Below are 16,484 nucleotides of genomic sequence, written 5' to 3' on the forward strand. Positions count from 1 at the left end.
GGCTAGGAAGTTAAGGGTTAAAGCAATTTGGGTTTGATGTCCTCCTTTTTTTTGAACAAAAAAAGAAAAAAGAGGAAAAAAAAAACTGAATCGATGTATGAGCTTGACTTGATTAAGTGTGTACATAGAGTTTAATGCATGGCCGACATCAATATTGAAGTTGTGATTAATTGGACTATTACTTTACCTCCAACATGATCCGAATATTCGAGAAAGGAAAAGAAATACAGAGATACTGGTATATTAATCTACTACTACTACCTAGTAAAACTAAACTAATCACCGCAAATCATTTTGTCCAACTTACACACATTAAGAAACAGTTTCATTAGAGTTGTGCAAAGGTGAAACGTAAGACTATGGAGTAGAGAGAGATAAGTACAATACTATATTCGATAAAATCAAAAGTTTAGGTCTTACCAAGTGCAAGTCCCGATGCCAACTAACGATAGAGATAAAGAAAGAGGTAAGGTTAAGGGGGTTCATAATATACTTGCTTGAGACTGGAGAGATAGAATAAAGAAAATAATAAATACAAGATACAGTGGTAGATGGAATTATATTAAGACAGTCAAAAATATAAAATGGTACCACTAGATTTGTTTTCACCATTTTATATTTATGGACTCCATATGACTTATAGAGCTATTGCGAAAACACTAATTCACAGTATGATAGAGTACTATTTAACACTAAGAGCACTTCCCATGACGATGACCAAATTCAAAAATTTGTTCAGTTATGTGGATGGCCAACGGAATTATCCATTATGGAAAACAAGATAAACTGTAACATGTTTGCAATTTTATGTAGCAAGGGTCAAAAAGTTATCATTGTTCTTGGGGTAAAAAATATCGGACTTAGAGGGCAAATAACTGGTGTCCAAATTTTAAAACTCGGAAACAAGAGTAACAGTGTAACTCTCATGAGTTTCAAAATGATAAGTTTGACTTCAAATTATCATGTTGGAAAAAGTATTGTCTCACTCATGAAATATTTAATAGTTAGAAGTATCAAATGAGGGGTTTTGGGGTTGTAGAACTAAATAGATAAATAAAATATTAAAGATTGAAAACAATATTAATAAAAACAATTACGGAATCCTTCACCGTCATTGAAAAGAAACTAAATTAAATGTTCATTTATTTTTTGTTAAATTTCTGCTATCACCAATTGTAAAATAACAATAAACTCTGCTATCCCTAGAATTCACGTTGTCATTGGATAAGAGAATGCTCAACTACCAGATTCTATCCAACTGACCCACCAAAAATATTTTTAAAATAGGTCGATCCTAGCATCACATGCATAAGCTTGGTTTGCTTACTAGTATCATCTGTGTACACAATCACTTAACATAATCCCTCTGTCAGATTTTGCGATGTACTACTTGTGTAAAGAATTGAGTGACAATTACATTATCATCTAGCTTTGATTCACTTTTCTATATGGCCACTTTTATTGTTCCTAAACAAGCTCACTCGAACCATAAGGAATTTCGGTGGGATCGCTCATGGTATTAAAATAAAAATCACTATGTCAAGTTGTTCTTGTTTATAACAAGCAAAGATAAGGAAAGTATTGATTTTAGGACAATTTATGGGCACGTTTCACTATATCCACACCTCTACGCTGGATGGTCATAAAATTTTGATTTATTCACATCTTTCCGCGGGAAAAAATCTACTAGTGAGTTAACTGCACCAATTGGATATCGCATGAGCCCTCCATCTCTGAATGAAGTATTGGTTTGTTATAAAGGTGCATCAAATGGTAATAATTGACTAGCTGGCGAATGAATGGTAGCAAAAAGAAGCTGAATAAAGCTTTGATTGCTAGGTTAACTCGGAGGTTCATCACTGACTCAAATTCTCTACGAGTGTCCTAGTTGAGAACCAAATATCTCAAGCATAACAATTTATGGAGTGTTAAGATATCAATAATTATCTTTACTTGCAGTAATGTTTGCAAGATTAAATATTTCTTTAGAGATACTAGTTGAAGAAAGTTTCTTAGTGTAAAAAGGTTTAGTTTACATGAGTTTCTAACTCTTAAAAGATTACCCAGTTGAAGAAGGTAGTAGTCTTATATCAAGGTTGCTACAACAATAAAGAAAGTTAGAGAGAAAAGTAGAAGAAAGTAATTGTATTGCTAGACTCAAAGTTTAGTAATAAATAAGAAGAATTTCCTTTAAAGTATTCAATTTAGTATGTTATTTAGATTTATTGCTTTATCTAATTTTGTTTTTTAACTTCTATTGATCGTATTTGTATCAAATGATATCAGAGCCACGTTATGACCACCTTTGGTTGGTTTTGGGGTGTACGGTCAACAAGAATTCAATATAAACGATCAGAAAAAACTGTTATCATATTAGCAGACAATAGAGAACCAAAGAATGGTTAAAAACCTTTTCTAATAGATCCTTTGGAGAAATTTGGCGGAACAAAATATTCCCACAAAAGGAAATAAGAGAAAAAAGATAAGGGTGGTGATGAAACTAAATCCGAGATCATTGAAGAAAATTCAGAAAAGGGAGTTTCTGATGAAAAATAAAGAAGATGTGCCAACAAGGACCCTCTTGGTATCATTAAAATTGACTTCAATATTACTATTTTTTTATTATGATAGTTGTCGTGATGTAGAAAAATCGTATAGTGGGCCGACCAACTAGAAATCTCTGTTGCTATCAATGCATGATTTTTTTTCTTTTTTGCAAGTTGAATTTAACTATCCATGCCTCTCTAGCTGATGCAGTAACTAGTTAACTATTTATATGCAATTTTTGATATCATGTAGGAATGCATGAAAGAAATAAGTTTACTTTTTTTTGTGAGGGATGGTAATGTCAATTTTGGTGTCTTTGAAAATCCTAAGGCATCTGCAAGTTTGGTCGAGAAATTTTACATGATGTCAGAGCTAAATAATAGTTCATCAAATGATTAAATCACTAGAAACACAAGTTGGTGCAGTAAAATAAAAGATTAATATTTTCAATAAAATCTTAATCTTTCATCAGGGTCTGAATTCTAAATAGTTCTCAGAGGATCTATAAACGTGGATGTATTGCTACAAATTGCGTCATCTTTCGTTATTGTGTATTTGGGACCACGAACTCTCGTCCGGGATGATGATCCAGCCATATTTCAGCAAATTATTAAAGTCGCTGAATAGACTTGTTTCAAAAAGGAAGATATTTGTTTAAGATACATGTGAAAGAAGGTATGAGTAAAATTGGGTGTAGAAGTGGGTATATATATATATATATATATAAGAAATTTTGTTTGATGATATAATCGTTGCGCAACATCACTTGTGGAAGACTGTCCGACACGGTTGCTGGTATCCAATTTCCTGGCATGAGAGATTGACCCTCGTAGTATAAAGATGAAGAGATGATCTTTAGATCAATGGGGATTATGTTTAGCAGAATCTCAGTATCTAAAGTTTGGTGTTTGCTAGGAGACAATTGTTACCCATTGATGTAATTCGTACCATCCGTCTTGAAAGACGCGATAGGAGATGATTGTTACTTGTTAAGGTAATTCATATTGTTAGAGCATAGCTCGGTTGAACCCACCAAGCGTTGGTATGTCAAGTTTGGTTGTCATATTTTAGTGAATCAAAACTCATTTAAAGAGTCGCTTGATTATGTAGTAGAGTCAACTTCATATAGGTTAGCTTGAAAGTATTAGGATATGAGACATTACAAGTATTGCGAAGACTTGAAAAAGTGAAGAAGTAAGAAGCTACAACGACAACATCATCCTTCCACTTGAGGTTAGTGATATTTGACTTGAACTGTTTCATTCCCTAACGTATCTTTCAAGTCGTGCATATTGAAAACAAAACTGCGAAGCATGAACACTCTAGTTAGACATAGTATTAAGGAATACAATATGAGGTTTATTGCTTAACCATTAAACTTTGTAGATAAGACATCGACATAATCGTGCAAATGCTATTGTGATTATGTATGGGTATAAGGTGAGGATTTCATCCTAGGAAACAATGTTTTACATGTGTTTTAAGGAAGTAAATTCATGAACTTGTTTTGTGAATCGAAAAGGAAATCGCCAGGCGTTATTGGTATCATTATTCATTGCATATCTTGTGAAAACACAATATGTGTGATTAGTATAACCGCTCATGAATTGTTTATGTTCTTGGTAAAACTATTCACAAAGGCCTAACTTTTGTATTGGTATGACTTTTATTAGTGAAACCGATCTTAAGTAAACACCTGAGATGGTATGATCGAGTTTGTGATTTTGTGTATGACCGACTCTGGGTAAAGGGGAACCGATCCTAATAAGAGGTGCAACACATCACAAAGGGTAATCGATACTTGTATGAGGTGCAAAAAGTTTTTAGCAGAAAGGGGAACCGATCCTATGGACATGTGCAACACGTTTTTAGGCAAAGGGGAACCGATCCTATGGACATGTGCAACAAGTACAAGTTAGATACCATATATATGTGGGGAACCGATCCTAGTACATAGTCAACCGAATTTTTGGAAAGCTAGTGTGACTATGCACATTACTCACATGGAGGTAGAACCGAAACCTGTTTTGGTAGAACCGTGAAACCCATGATTTGCGATTGAGTGTTCTTGATCAATTACATAGTTCTTGAAAGTCGGATGAACCAATTCTAAAATTGTTTGGAAGTGTGTCAAATCGGTTTCAAGGTTGTAAGTATGAAAGAGGACTTACAAAGTAAGGATGTCGACATACTTTGAACATGTGTAGTAACGCTAATCTTTAATTGTTCAAAGTGATTCCTTAATAGCTAAAGGAATGAAATCCTAGGATCGAAACATAAATAAGTTAAGAATCTTTTATTTAAGGTTTTTAATTTTATTTTGGGAAAATGAGAATTAGTATTTACTAGTTGGAGATTTTCCAAAGAGATTTTCGGTCAATATTTTGGACAGAGCATTTCCAAGGATTATGGAAACCGAATTTGGAATATATTGCATATCTTGAGAATATTTTCGGTTTTGGAAATTCCTTGGTGTACAAACTTCCTTATCTATAAATATGAAAGTTTGCATTTCTAGCAAACTAATCCTTCGTGACAGCAAACTTCCTCGGTTGTGTTGTTACTAGTGAAGCCGCCTACTCGGAGAGGATAGTAACCTAATTAGGCGAAATCTTTTACGGACGCTCAGTTTAAAGTATTCTTTGGGATTGAGAATCTCTATTAGTATCGTTGGTGGGAAACTAGATAATTGCGGTTTATCTTGTGTTTTCAATTGATTTGATTGACTAACGGTGGTTGAAATTTTACTGCACCTAGTTTATTTATGCTTGAGAATCTTCTCTTCTGATATAATATTCACTCAAACTAGATCGAAGTTTCGACAGGGATCTTTAGACTATTTGTAGATCTAAAGACATCTTGCGATAATCCATTGTCAACATACTCCGTTTTGTACGTGATTGATCACAAGAGATTCAAGTTGTTGTGTGCAGGTGTTTATTGAAGATCTAAGAAGATTTGAAAACAAAGAAGATATTGAAGATTTCTGGGTTCATAATATTTGGTGTGCACAATACTTGTTTCGGTATAGAGGATCCAACTATAATCGGTTTATCCTTATGGTAGATTAGATTGATTAGTTGTGTAGATCGGCATCAATAAAATTCTTTATGATTAAAAGTATTGATTGAAAAATCTTAACAATTACCTTTGATGGTTGATAATAAGATAGATCTAAAAACCCGACGAAGGATTTTATTGAGATAAACAGAAGAGCCTTTGTCGAACTCACATCACTTGGTTGAAAAGAGTTGCTACCAAACAGATTTGTTGTTCCTTTACTGTTTGGAATACAAACCAAAGGAATTGTTCCAAGTACGTGACTTATTCATAAGTTGGAGGCGTGGGAATACATACGGAACTAGGTGAACTATAGGTCTAGTTGCTTGGTCTCAACTATACGAAGTTGGTTTGATTTTGTATAACGGCTTAATCCTGAGAGTACTCAATTCTGGACAAGGTCCCAGGGTTTTTCTGCATTTGCGATTTCCTCATTAACAAAATCTTGCTGTGTCTTTTACTCTTTTATTTCTGCAATTATAATTGTTTTTATTATAATTAGAAGTAAAATACACAAACGTTAATTCTTATTTACTTGATAAGTAATCCTACTGTGTTTGGTTAAGTCCGAACTTTTTATCAAGTAAACATACTTCGTTGTTGTATTGTCTCGACTTAGTCCATAGACAATCACTTTCAGAGAAAGGACTTATAGGTAGGAAAAGTTTTAGATTGAGGTATATTTGGGTACCCTCGTCTTTTCACATATCATCTGTTAGTTTCAGTAGATATCAGCAGTGATATCATAAATTGTCAAGCATTTGACGAGTTTGATGATCTTTAATATAAGAGTTGTCTGCTTATAAAGAAGTTTGATAAACATCGAAAAATTATCCTTTAAAATAAAAATAAAACATTTAGCGAAAGTTGAAAACTCAGTTTCTTGAGTGGCGTATTATGAAGTCGGTACATGCCAAGTGGTTCAAAATCCGACTGTTATTTTTTTTTCTCAGAAAACTATTTTAAAACTTCTATAAAAATATTTGAACAATTGTTTTCCTTTGAAACTTTACTAGTAGAGGGTATGTGTGCTGCAAATGTTATTTGAGTTGAACATGTCACACGTAAGTATCACTTAATATAATAGGTGTATCCATATATTTGTTTTTATCCCTTAGTGTCCTAATTAGGCGGGTTAGACCTCGTACGAATTCGACTTTTTTTTTGTTAAGTAAAAGCTCCGTAAACACTTTATTACTCAGTATACAATCAAGATTTCAGAATAGCCGTTAAAGAATCTTATCACTACTAACTAGCAGTATAGCACAACGCTACCTTTGTCTACCTTAAAATTCACCATTTCCTTGAAAATTTTTTTTCGAACTTTTTAATCAATTTGGAGCAAGACAATCAAATTTATCATTTTGATCAATTAGATTGAATGGAAATATCAAGAGTGTCATCTGAATTCTCATCAAAAAAGAAAAACCTATTCCTATATTGACCCTGGCTAAATGCATAAGAATAAGTCATAAATTGATTTGATATTTGATAACGAAACCTAATATAAGGGCTTTCAGCTCCAATATAAGGGCTTATCATGTAACATAGAATAGAGTCACTCATTGATAAATCCAAAAACCCTATATCCATAATGACTAAACTATCCCTAATTATTTAGGGTTAGGTTGGATTAGTTAATTTAGTTTTAGTTGTCAGATTAGATTAACACTTTTTATTTATAGTTAGTGATAGAAGAATTAGATTAGAAAAATTAGAGGAAATAAATAGAATTTATTTTTCACTAGAAAATTGACGATTTGACTCGCTGAACGATTATGAATGATTCTAAAAGAAATTTGAGATGGATGAATTCTTATAAGGCACATCAAACAAATTGTTGTAAAAAGAATGGATTTTGCAAGCTTTTTAGTCTCATTTACGACCGGGTTCATAGTTAGCACCCATATCTGGGTAAAATTGGAGAAATCTCATCTTAACCTATTTATAGCTAGATATATCATTTCTTAACCTGACCGTACGTATGTGTTATGCCCAAGTCGTATTAAAAATAACCCAGCCAAATATAAATATAGATCAAATATATTGACAAAAATCCTAGCTATAAATGTTATACGTGGATTGGTATTCAAATCTACGTTTGGGAATAAACTTTTACCGTTATGAAATGCGCGATACGTCTAGGGTTAGTTAAGGAAAACGTGACGAATTTTTAGGTTTAATCGGCAAGACATTTGATATATCCTAGGACATCGCCTCAAGATTGCTAATAGGGGATGCCAAATTGCTTGGGGGTGTACACGTTACATATAGGACAAAACAACCATTTACCTTTGGATTGGTGCACCATTTGCCTAGCAGTATAACAAAAAATCCGACTGTTATTTTTTTTTCTCAGAAAACTATTTTAAAACTTCTATAAAAATATTTGAACAATTGTTTTCCTTTGAAACTTTACTAGTAGAGGGTATGTGTGCTGCAAATGTTATTTGAGTTGAACATGTCACACGTAAGTATCACTTAATATAATAGGTGTATCCATATATTTGTTTTTATCCCTTAGTGTCCTAATTAGGCGGGTTAGACCTCGTACGAATTCGACTTTTTTTTGTTAAGTAAAAGCTCCGTAAACACCTTATTACTCAGTATACAATCAAGATTTCAGAATAGCCGTTAAAGAATCTTATCACTACTAACTAGCAGTATAGCACAACGCTACCTTTGTCTACCTTAAAATTCACCATTTCCTTGAAATTTTTTTTTCGAACTTTTTAATCAATTTGGAGCAAGACAATCAAATTTATCATTTTGATCAATTAGATTGAATGGAAATATCAAGAGTGTCATCTGAATTCTCATCAAAAAAGAAAAACCTATTCCTATATTGACCCAGGCTAAATGCATAAGAATAAGTCATAAATTGATTTGATATTTGATAACGAAACCTAATATAAGGGCTTTCAGCTCCAATATAAGGGCTTATCATGTAACATAGAATAGAGTCACTCATTGATAAATCCAAAAACCCTATATCCATAATGACTAAACTATCCCTAATTATTTAGGGTTAGGTTGGATTAGTTAATTTAGTTTTAGTTGTCAGATTAGATTAACACTTTTTATTTATAGTTAGTGATAGAAGAATTAGATTAGAAAAATTAGAGGAAATAAATAGAAGAATTTATTTTTTCACTAGAAAATTGACGATTTGACTCGCTGAACGATTATGAATGATTCTAAAAAGAAATTTCAGATGGATGAATTCTTATAAGGCACATCAAACAAATTGTTGTAAAAAGAATGGATTTTGCAAGCTTTTTAGTCTCATTTACGACCGGGTTCATAGTTAGCACCCATATCTGGGTAAAATTGGAGAAATCTCATCTTAACCTATTTATAGCTAGATATATCATTTCTTAACCTGACCGTACGTATGTGTTATGCCCAAGTCGTATTAAAAATAACCCAGCCAAATATAAATATAGATCAAATATATTGACAAAAATCCTAGCTATAAATGTTATACGTGGATTGGTATTCAAATCTACGTTTGGGAATAAACTTTTACCGTTATGAAATGCGCGATACGTCTAGGGTTAGTTAAGGAAAACGTGACGAATTTTTAGGTTTAATCGGCAAGACATTTGATATATCCTAGGACATCGCCTCAAGATTGCTAATAGGGGATGCCAAATTGCTTGGGGGTGTACACGTTACATATAGGACAAAACAACCATTTACCTTTGGATTGGTGCACCCCCAAACAAATTGTCACCCCTATTAACAGCCTTGCATCGCCTGACCAAGCCCTAAACATCAGTATCCCAGACACGCCCATCTAATGACTTCAAAAGCCTCCGCTTCTTGATAACTCCATGGAGTAGACAAAGCGTAAATGAAAAACCTTACCACCAAAGGAGAAAACCAGTAGCTAGGTAGGTTGGTCCAACAATAGGTCATGGATTTCCGTATTGGACAATTGTACAAAAACGTAGCTAGTTATTAGGTGTCCATTCTTTATGTGCACTACACTTTAATTGGGAAGTGGGATGTTTTCCTTCCTTCCTATGTTAATGGGCAGCTTTCCCTTTCTCTAGTCTAGTCTTCTGATTTATATAGCTTCCTAACCACACATTAATCATCATAAACTACAGCTTCTTTTCTGTTAATTCCTTGCTAACTAATTTTGAGCATCTAAATCAGTTGAGAATTGGGATATGATCTCTGCAGTCCAGATTTTAAGATCTGTTGCCATTACATAAGAAATGTTGGATTCACACGTAAACGAGGTCCCTGGACCTTACAAAATCTACTTACTAGTACAAAAAGTAGATCAAAATCTCTCTCTTTTTCCTAGATATTCAACTAGAATAGATCTTAAGATTTTTGACCAAACAAACCCCCCCTCACCTCACTCATAAAGATTTTTTTAAACCAGGTCCCAAGAATTTTAAAGAAGGAGACATCTAAAAGAAAAGAAAAGAAAAAAGAAATCTTCGTAGAGTTGGCAATGTCAGGTGATAGCTCAAGCTAATAATAATAATATAATTTTATTTAAAAAAAAAGCTGAATAAGAAAAGTTGAGTGCGTTTTTTGAATAAACTAAATAATTTTATTTTTATTATTTTTAACAGTAGCAGTGACGGTGGTTAATCATTCAATGGCTCTGTTACAAATGCAGGCGTGGGTATAAATGCAGTGCCTTTGCCATTAATTCACTCTCTTTACTACTAGTACTTTCTCTTTCTAAGAAAACTAAGAAGAAGAAGAAAATCAAACAAGAAAGAACTCAATTGGCCATTAACTTCTCTTCCTCACTTATCACTTTCTCTGTCAAATATTTTGGTATTCTGATCTCTCTACATCAGTTTTCTTTAAATTTTTTTTGTTTGATGCATGACAGAATTTAGTAATGTCTGAATGATAAAAAGAGACAGGGTTGAATATAAACCCAAATTCAACAAAGTTTCAGTAAAAAGCCTTTAATGGAAGACAGAATTGGGAAAAGTAGCAGAGAATCTTATGTGTGGAATTGGTGGTATCTTTCTCTTTCTACTACTTTTTTTTTTTTTTTACTTACTACTCCTTGCTCTGGTCTTTGTTTTGTATCAGAACTCTCTGGGCACTCTCTGACTAAGGTTTTTACTGCTGTGTTGTTTTGAACGGTGAGTTTTTTCCTTCCCTGAAATCAATGTTCTTTGTTTTCTTTTTTGACTGCCTAAAACTTTACATTTTTTCTTTGGAATTGTTTTTTTGGACTCCACTTCATTGTGATCTTTTGGGAGTACATATCAATCAGTCTAAGTACTTGTTTTGATCTTGTTGTTTGTTTTCTGAAAGTGGCTTCTGTTGCAAATTGTTTTCTCAGTATCCAAATTGGTGATAGATTTGTTTTGGCATAGTGTCAGTTTGAAATACCAGTGATTTCTGCATTAGATTTGGTCAAAATCTTGATAATATTCAATCAACATTACCAAGTACTCTCTGGCTGGTTATATTCCCTTTTTTTTTTCTTTCAGAATTTGCAACTCAAATATTCCATTTACTCAAAGACAGTTTAGGTAGAAGAGAAAGATACCTTTATATCTTGCTGCTTTTGTTGTTCAAGGCAATATGGATTTGAGTGAGAAAGATAAATTTGGGTTAGAAAAAAGAAGTGGGGATCCTTTGAATTACCAGTCTCCTAATATGCTGCCTTCCAATTGGCAATTCAATCATGGAAATCAGCCTTTGGGTTTAGCTTCTACTAGTGATTCAATGGAAAAAGGGGATCTAATGATGGGTGGTTCTTCAGCTTGTTCCTCTGGTTCAATGATGGACTCATTTACAGGTGCTCTTTGGGGTCATCCCAGTTCATCACACAACTTAAGCTTAGGTGATAATGGTTCTTCTGGGGCAGTTATGGGTAACTTAGGTTGGAATCCATTGAATTCTGTTACAAAACAGGGTATTTACTTGCCGCCAACCACTGGGATGCTACATCAGAGCTTATCTCAGTTCCCAGCTGATTCAGGGTTCATTGAAAGAGCGGCAAGGTATTCATGCTTCAATGGTGGAAGTTTTAGTGATATGTTGAATCCGTTTAACGTGCCAGAGAATTTGAGTCCTTACTCTAAGAATGGAGGAGCAATTCAAGGTTCTTCAGATGTTCTATTTAATGGGTTGAAACACATACCGGGTAGCCAATCTCAGATGAATGAAGCAAACAGTGCAGAGCTTGCTAAAGATGTTTCAGTTTCTGTCAATAGGGGCATTACAGATGGGAGTCCAATGAAAAATGATGTCAAAAAGGGGAATTTTGTGAGAACACCTGATGAAACAAAACAAGGAGTTGGTAATTCTAGTAATGAATCAGATGATGCCAATTGTAGTGGAAGTGCTGGTGGTGCTGTCCGAGAGGATCAATCAATGTTGGAGAGTGCCGGGAGGGAACCTTCATCTTCCAAGGGACTTGCCCCAAAGAAAAGGAGACGGGATGGTCAGGTGATAATGGAAATCCTGTCTTATGATCCTATGCACGCGTTTCTGATTCAAGTTCCATTTTTTAACATAACTTTTTGGATGCAGGTTTCTGAGCCTGACCAAGGTAAAAGTCCTGTACAAGTAACTGGCGAGGCTGCAAATGAAGATTCTGACTCAAAACATAAGGATGATCAAAATCCTAGTCCCTCTGGTAAAGGTAATAAACATGGTAAAGACAAAGATAATTCTCAAACTTCAGATGCACCTAAGGAGGATTATATCCATGTTAGAGCGCGAAGGGGCCAGGCAACCAATAGCCATAGTCTTGCTGAGAGAGTAAGAAATTTCTATAGAAAGTTTTGAGTTGGTTAGTAATTTGTTTTCCAAGTATATTTGGTTAACTTGATCTTTCCCTACTGTAGGTAAGACGAGAAAAAATCAGCGAAAGGATGAAGTTTCTTCAAGACCTTGTGCCTGGTTGTAATAAGGTATGCGAACTCAACTATAAGTACAGATATAATTGATTTTTCCATCAGATTTATGTGCAATTGTAGTATGTATTGAGAGAGTTTCTTGGTATTATATAGGTTACTGGCAAGGCTGTCATGCTCGATGAGATCATTAACTATGTACAGTCGTTGCAACGCCAGGTTGAGGTATGGTAGTAGAATCCGTAACCCTTGGAAGTGTCTCATTATTATTTCATCGTTACCAATTATCTCATCTAGTATTAAAAGTTGTCGTTTGCTACATTTTAGAACGTAACAAAATTACTAGAAATAATAAAATGAATCTGTTATACTGTGATAATGTAATACTACTTATCTTGAATTGTCTTTCCATACAAAAGAATTTTGGGTAAGAAATCCATAGCACCTATGACTTAAAAAAACATTCAAGGTCATCAACAGGTATATGGATTTGCATATGCCAACCATAGGAAATGCCAAACCATCCAATATCATACAGTTTATGAATCATAAACTTGGAGACAAAATCTGTAATTTGTCAACCATAGTATTCAATTTACAGGATTCTTTGAATTACGTACGGGAGCTTAAATTTCTTGGAATTGTTACTTTGATGAATAATAAACCTTTTCATATCAAATACTGTATCAAACATGTCCCCCATTCCATACACAAGGAAATACTTGTAATTTTTTAAAATTTGGTACGCGCCTATGATTTTTAAGATGCCTTGCTATGCATTTTGCCTTGTCAAAAGTCATGGCCAAATATATAAATCTTTTATTTTTGCCTTGTAGTTTTTGTCAATGAAGCTTTCAGCTGTAAATCCACGACTCGACCTCAATCTTGAAAGTCTTCTTGCGAAAGATGTAAGTGAAATTACAAATGCACTTCAACTTCTTATGACTTGGTCAGCATCTGTTTTAACTAATATCTTCTTTTCGTCGTCATAGATTCTTCAATCACGAGGTAGTCCATCATCTTCCATGGGGTTTCCACAAGATATGATTATGGCTCAGCTTCATCCGTCCCAACCAGGATTAATTCAATCAGGAATTCCTGGCATGGGAAATCCCTCAGATGCACTCAGGAGAACCATCAATTCTCAATTAATGGCCATGAATGCAGGATACAAAGAACCTAATCCTCAGGTATTATTCTGCCTCCACAGTAACACTCTCACTCTCTCTCACCCAGGCAAGAAAGAATATCAAACTAAGTTAGAAAGTACACATCCTACAAGAAAATTCAAAATTTACATCTTAATGAATTATGTGCAGATGCCCAATCCGTGGGACGATGAACTTAACAACGTCATTCAAATGAGCTTTGATTCCAATGATCCGTTTAACGGTCAAGACTTGAATGGTACTGCTCTTTCCTTGTCTCATGTACCATAGAATAACTTCTTTAATCATAACTTGACATTTTTCATATATTGCATTTTCAGCTGCTTCTCTACCTCCTGGTCATATGAAAGTTGAGCTATGACTAAAGCTGCTGTCCAAGTTTTACTAGTTGGTGTATAGTCAAAAACAGGGTAGATATGAAATTCTCCCTCAAGGTCTCTCAAGTATATTAACACAGCTACATTTGTTTTTGTTTTCCAGTCTTATATATACACACACTTCATATGGATAAAGAAAAAGAACCATCTATGAAGTTGTACTGTAAGCACTTATTTTGTTATAGGGCGCTCTTTGTTATAATTGATGTATAAAGATCTCTCCAAGCTTTACTGAGGAAAAAAGCAAAAGTTTCTGAAACTTGTTATTGCTATGATCTAGGGTGCAATGATGGAAAATGGGATTGAAAGGAGTTTTTCTCTTTCTTCTTTGCAGCAACCAGTTCAGTTTAAAATGGGCCTAGACTCTAGTGGTTGCAACATACCCATAAAAAAATGGTTTAGTACATTACCCGATCCAACAGCCTGTCGAGATCGTCTGTGCCACTGCTTGTGTGTGCCCTATGTGCCATACCAATAGAAACACGCCACATCATTCCTCTCATTAACCATGACTAACTAAATAGATTTTCTATTTATACAACACTAATCGATTAGTAAAGATAATTAATTAGTTAAAGAAGATATTACAAATCCAAGAGAAAATACCGTGTTTCTATTGGTGTGGCACATAGGGCACACACAAGCAGTGGCACAGACGATCTGGACCCGAGAACTAGGGTTACAACTACCCATAAAAACGCATTTTGTGTGCCGACCTCAGCAAACTCGCAGTCATGGGGGATATGCGGTTCATTGATGTAGATCATGATGATGAGAAAACTTATACCTTACGAGAAGCAGCAGCAACAAGCATGCAAAGCCTTCCAGAAGAGCTGCAAGAAGAGATCTTGGTAAGGTTACCACTGAAATCAGTCTCAATTTGTAGGTGTGTGCACAAGCTTTGGCTAAAACTACTTTGTAGCCGCGAGTTCGCTAAGAATCATGCTATTCATAGTTATAATCAAATTAATAACATCCCTGAACTCATGGTTAGAGATTATGATACAAAAACTAAGAGCCCTTTGATTTATTCCATAGATTATGCTTCAATATCATCATCATTGTTATCTTCATGTGAATCTTGCAAAGGAGCTTCATGTGAATCTTGTAAAGGAGTCATTTGTAGAGAACCTATCTTGATGGAAAATCCATTCAAACACATAGCAGGTAGTTCACTTCAAACTTTTGGATATTGTAATGGTTTGATTTGCTTAGGTTTATTTTATGCCTGGGATACAAATGGCACACCAAGTACTCATTGTAATAAGGTTCATAGTTTTTATATTTGGAATCCGTTTACTAGAGAGTATAAAGAATATCCCGATAGGCCAGATACGAAAACGTGATGCTATGTTTGATACAATTGATAAGAACAAAGTTAGATATGGATTTGGTTATGATTGCAGAATTAGTGACTACAAGTTGGTAAGAATTGAGGATTATGATAATACTGGTTGTTTTAACGTTCAAGTTTATAGTTTAAGGTCAGACTCATGGAGAAGTACTCAAACCAACTTCCCTTACATATTTGCTCTTCAAGCAAGACCTTCTGGATTGCTTTTCAATGGCGCACTCCACTGGTTAGGAACCCTAAAAGGCTCATCTGAAAGCGTAATAATCTCTTTTGACATTAGCAATGAGAGACTGTGGATTTGCCATATCCAGAGGAAGCCATGTTACAATTAGGAGATAGTCGTGAATTGTTTAAAAATCTGTGTGTGTTGGAAGGCTGCCTTTGCTTAGTTTTGATTTACAGATATGTCCGAATTGATGTGTGGGTGATGCAAAATTATGGAGAAAGAGAATCCTGGAAAAAATGGTTCACCGTTCCCAAATCAACAGTGACTCGGTCATGCTTCTGGAAACCGATATGGTCTTTCAATAATGGCGAGATTCTAGTAGATATCTTGTGGAATTTGGTTGTATATGATATAAAGAACAAAAGAACAAGATATGTGTTCGTTGCTGGTGTAAATGGGCCAAGGAATCAACCGGAAAGTTATGTGGAGAGCCTCGCCCCAGTTAACTCAGGTACTTATGCAGGGAGTAAGAGTAAGCGTAAGCGGAGTAGACTGATTAGGTAAACATATCTTTGAAATGAGATGCAAATAACCATCAGTGTATGCTTTATACCAACGAAATTGTGTCATATGTTGAGAAGAATGCATATGCTTAGTTTCAAATAGAAGTTTATCCATGATTAACTTCGATTGCTTATTTTCCTTGGGTGAATTTCCAAAAGTGAACAAGAAAAAGGGAAGAAAAAAAACCTTCCAATTTGAGTGTCGCACACCATCTTACTCAAGTTCTTTTACATTGAAGAGGAAATGTGATTTCCACGCTACTTTAAGTAGAAACAGTTGGGTATGTAAAAAAGAAATGGAGACTACAACCCACTTATTATTGAATTGTGAAATTAACGCAGGCATCAATTAACTAGGAGTCTTGTTAATTTGTACCCGTATACATGTTAAGGT

The 16,484-nt window shown here is 34.5% G+C and overlaps 2 protein-coding genes across 4 annotated transcripts; both read left to right on the forward strand.

The window, feature by feature from the left end:
- Positions 1 to 9,973: 9,973 nt before the first annotated feature.
- Positions 9,974 to 14,279, forward strand: LOC113275724 (transcription factor bHLH49-like). Of its 3 annotated transcripts, XM_026525276.1 has the most exons (11): positions 9,974 to 10,085; positions 10,203 to 10,413; positions 10,681 to 10,733; positions 11,088 to 12,051; positions 12,136 to 12,366; positions 12,453 to 12,518; positions 12,618 to 12,686; positions 13,298 to 13,369; positions 13,454 to 13,651; positions 13,781 to 13,868; positions 13,951 to 14,279. In XM_026525276.1, the coding sequence occupies exons 4-11, from the start codon at positions 11,182 to 11,184 to the stop codon at positions 13,989 to 13,991; spliced, it is 1,635 nt and encodes a 544-aa protein (XP_026381061.1). In that variant the 5' UTR covers positions 9,974 to 10,085; positions 10,203 to 10,413; positions 10,681 to 10,733; positions 11,088 to 11,181; the 3' UTR covers positions 13,992 to 14,279. The 3 variants fall into 3 exon arrangements, with proteins under 3 accessions (XP_026381061.1, XP_026381060.1, XP_026381062.1); XM_026525275.1 differs by having other exon boundaries at positions 10,203 to 10,733; XM_026525277.1 differs by having other exon boundaries at positions 10,681 to 12,051.
- A 462-nt stretch (positions 14,280 to 14,741) lies between these two features.
- LOC113272621 (F-box/kelch-repeat protein At3g23880-like) lies at positions 14,742 to 15,693 on the forward strand. The gene is made up of 2 exons (XM_026522434.1): positions 14,742 to 15,174; positions 15,311 to 15,693. The coding sequence occupies exons 1-2, from the start codon at positions 14,742 to 14,744 to the stop codon at positions 15,691 to 15,693; spliced, it is 816 nt and encodes a 271-aa protein (XP_026378219.1).
- The last annotated feature ends 791 nt before the right edge of the window (positions 15,694 to 16,484 follow it).

The sequence above is a fragment of the Papaver somniferum genome, chromosome 4, assembly GCF_003573695.1.
Source record: "Papaver somniferum cultivar HN1 chromosome 4, ASM357369v1, whole genome shotgun sequence".
Taxonomy (NCBI): domain Eukaryota; kingdom Viridiplantae; phylum Streptophyta; class Magnoliopsida; order Ranunculales; family Papaveraceae; genus Papaver; species Papaver somniferum.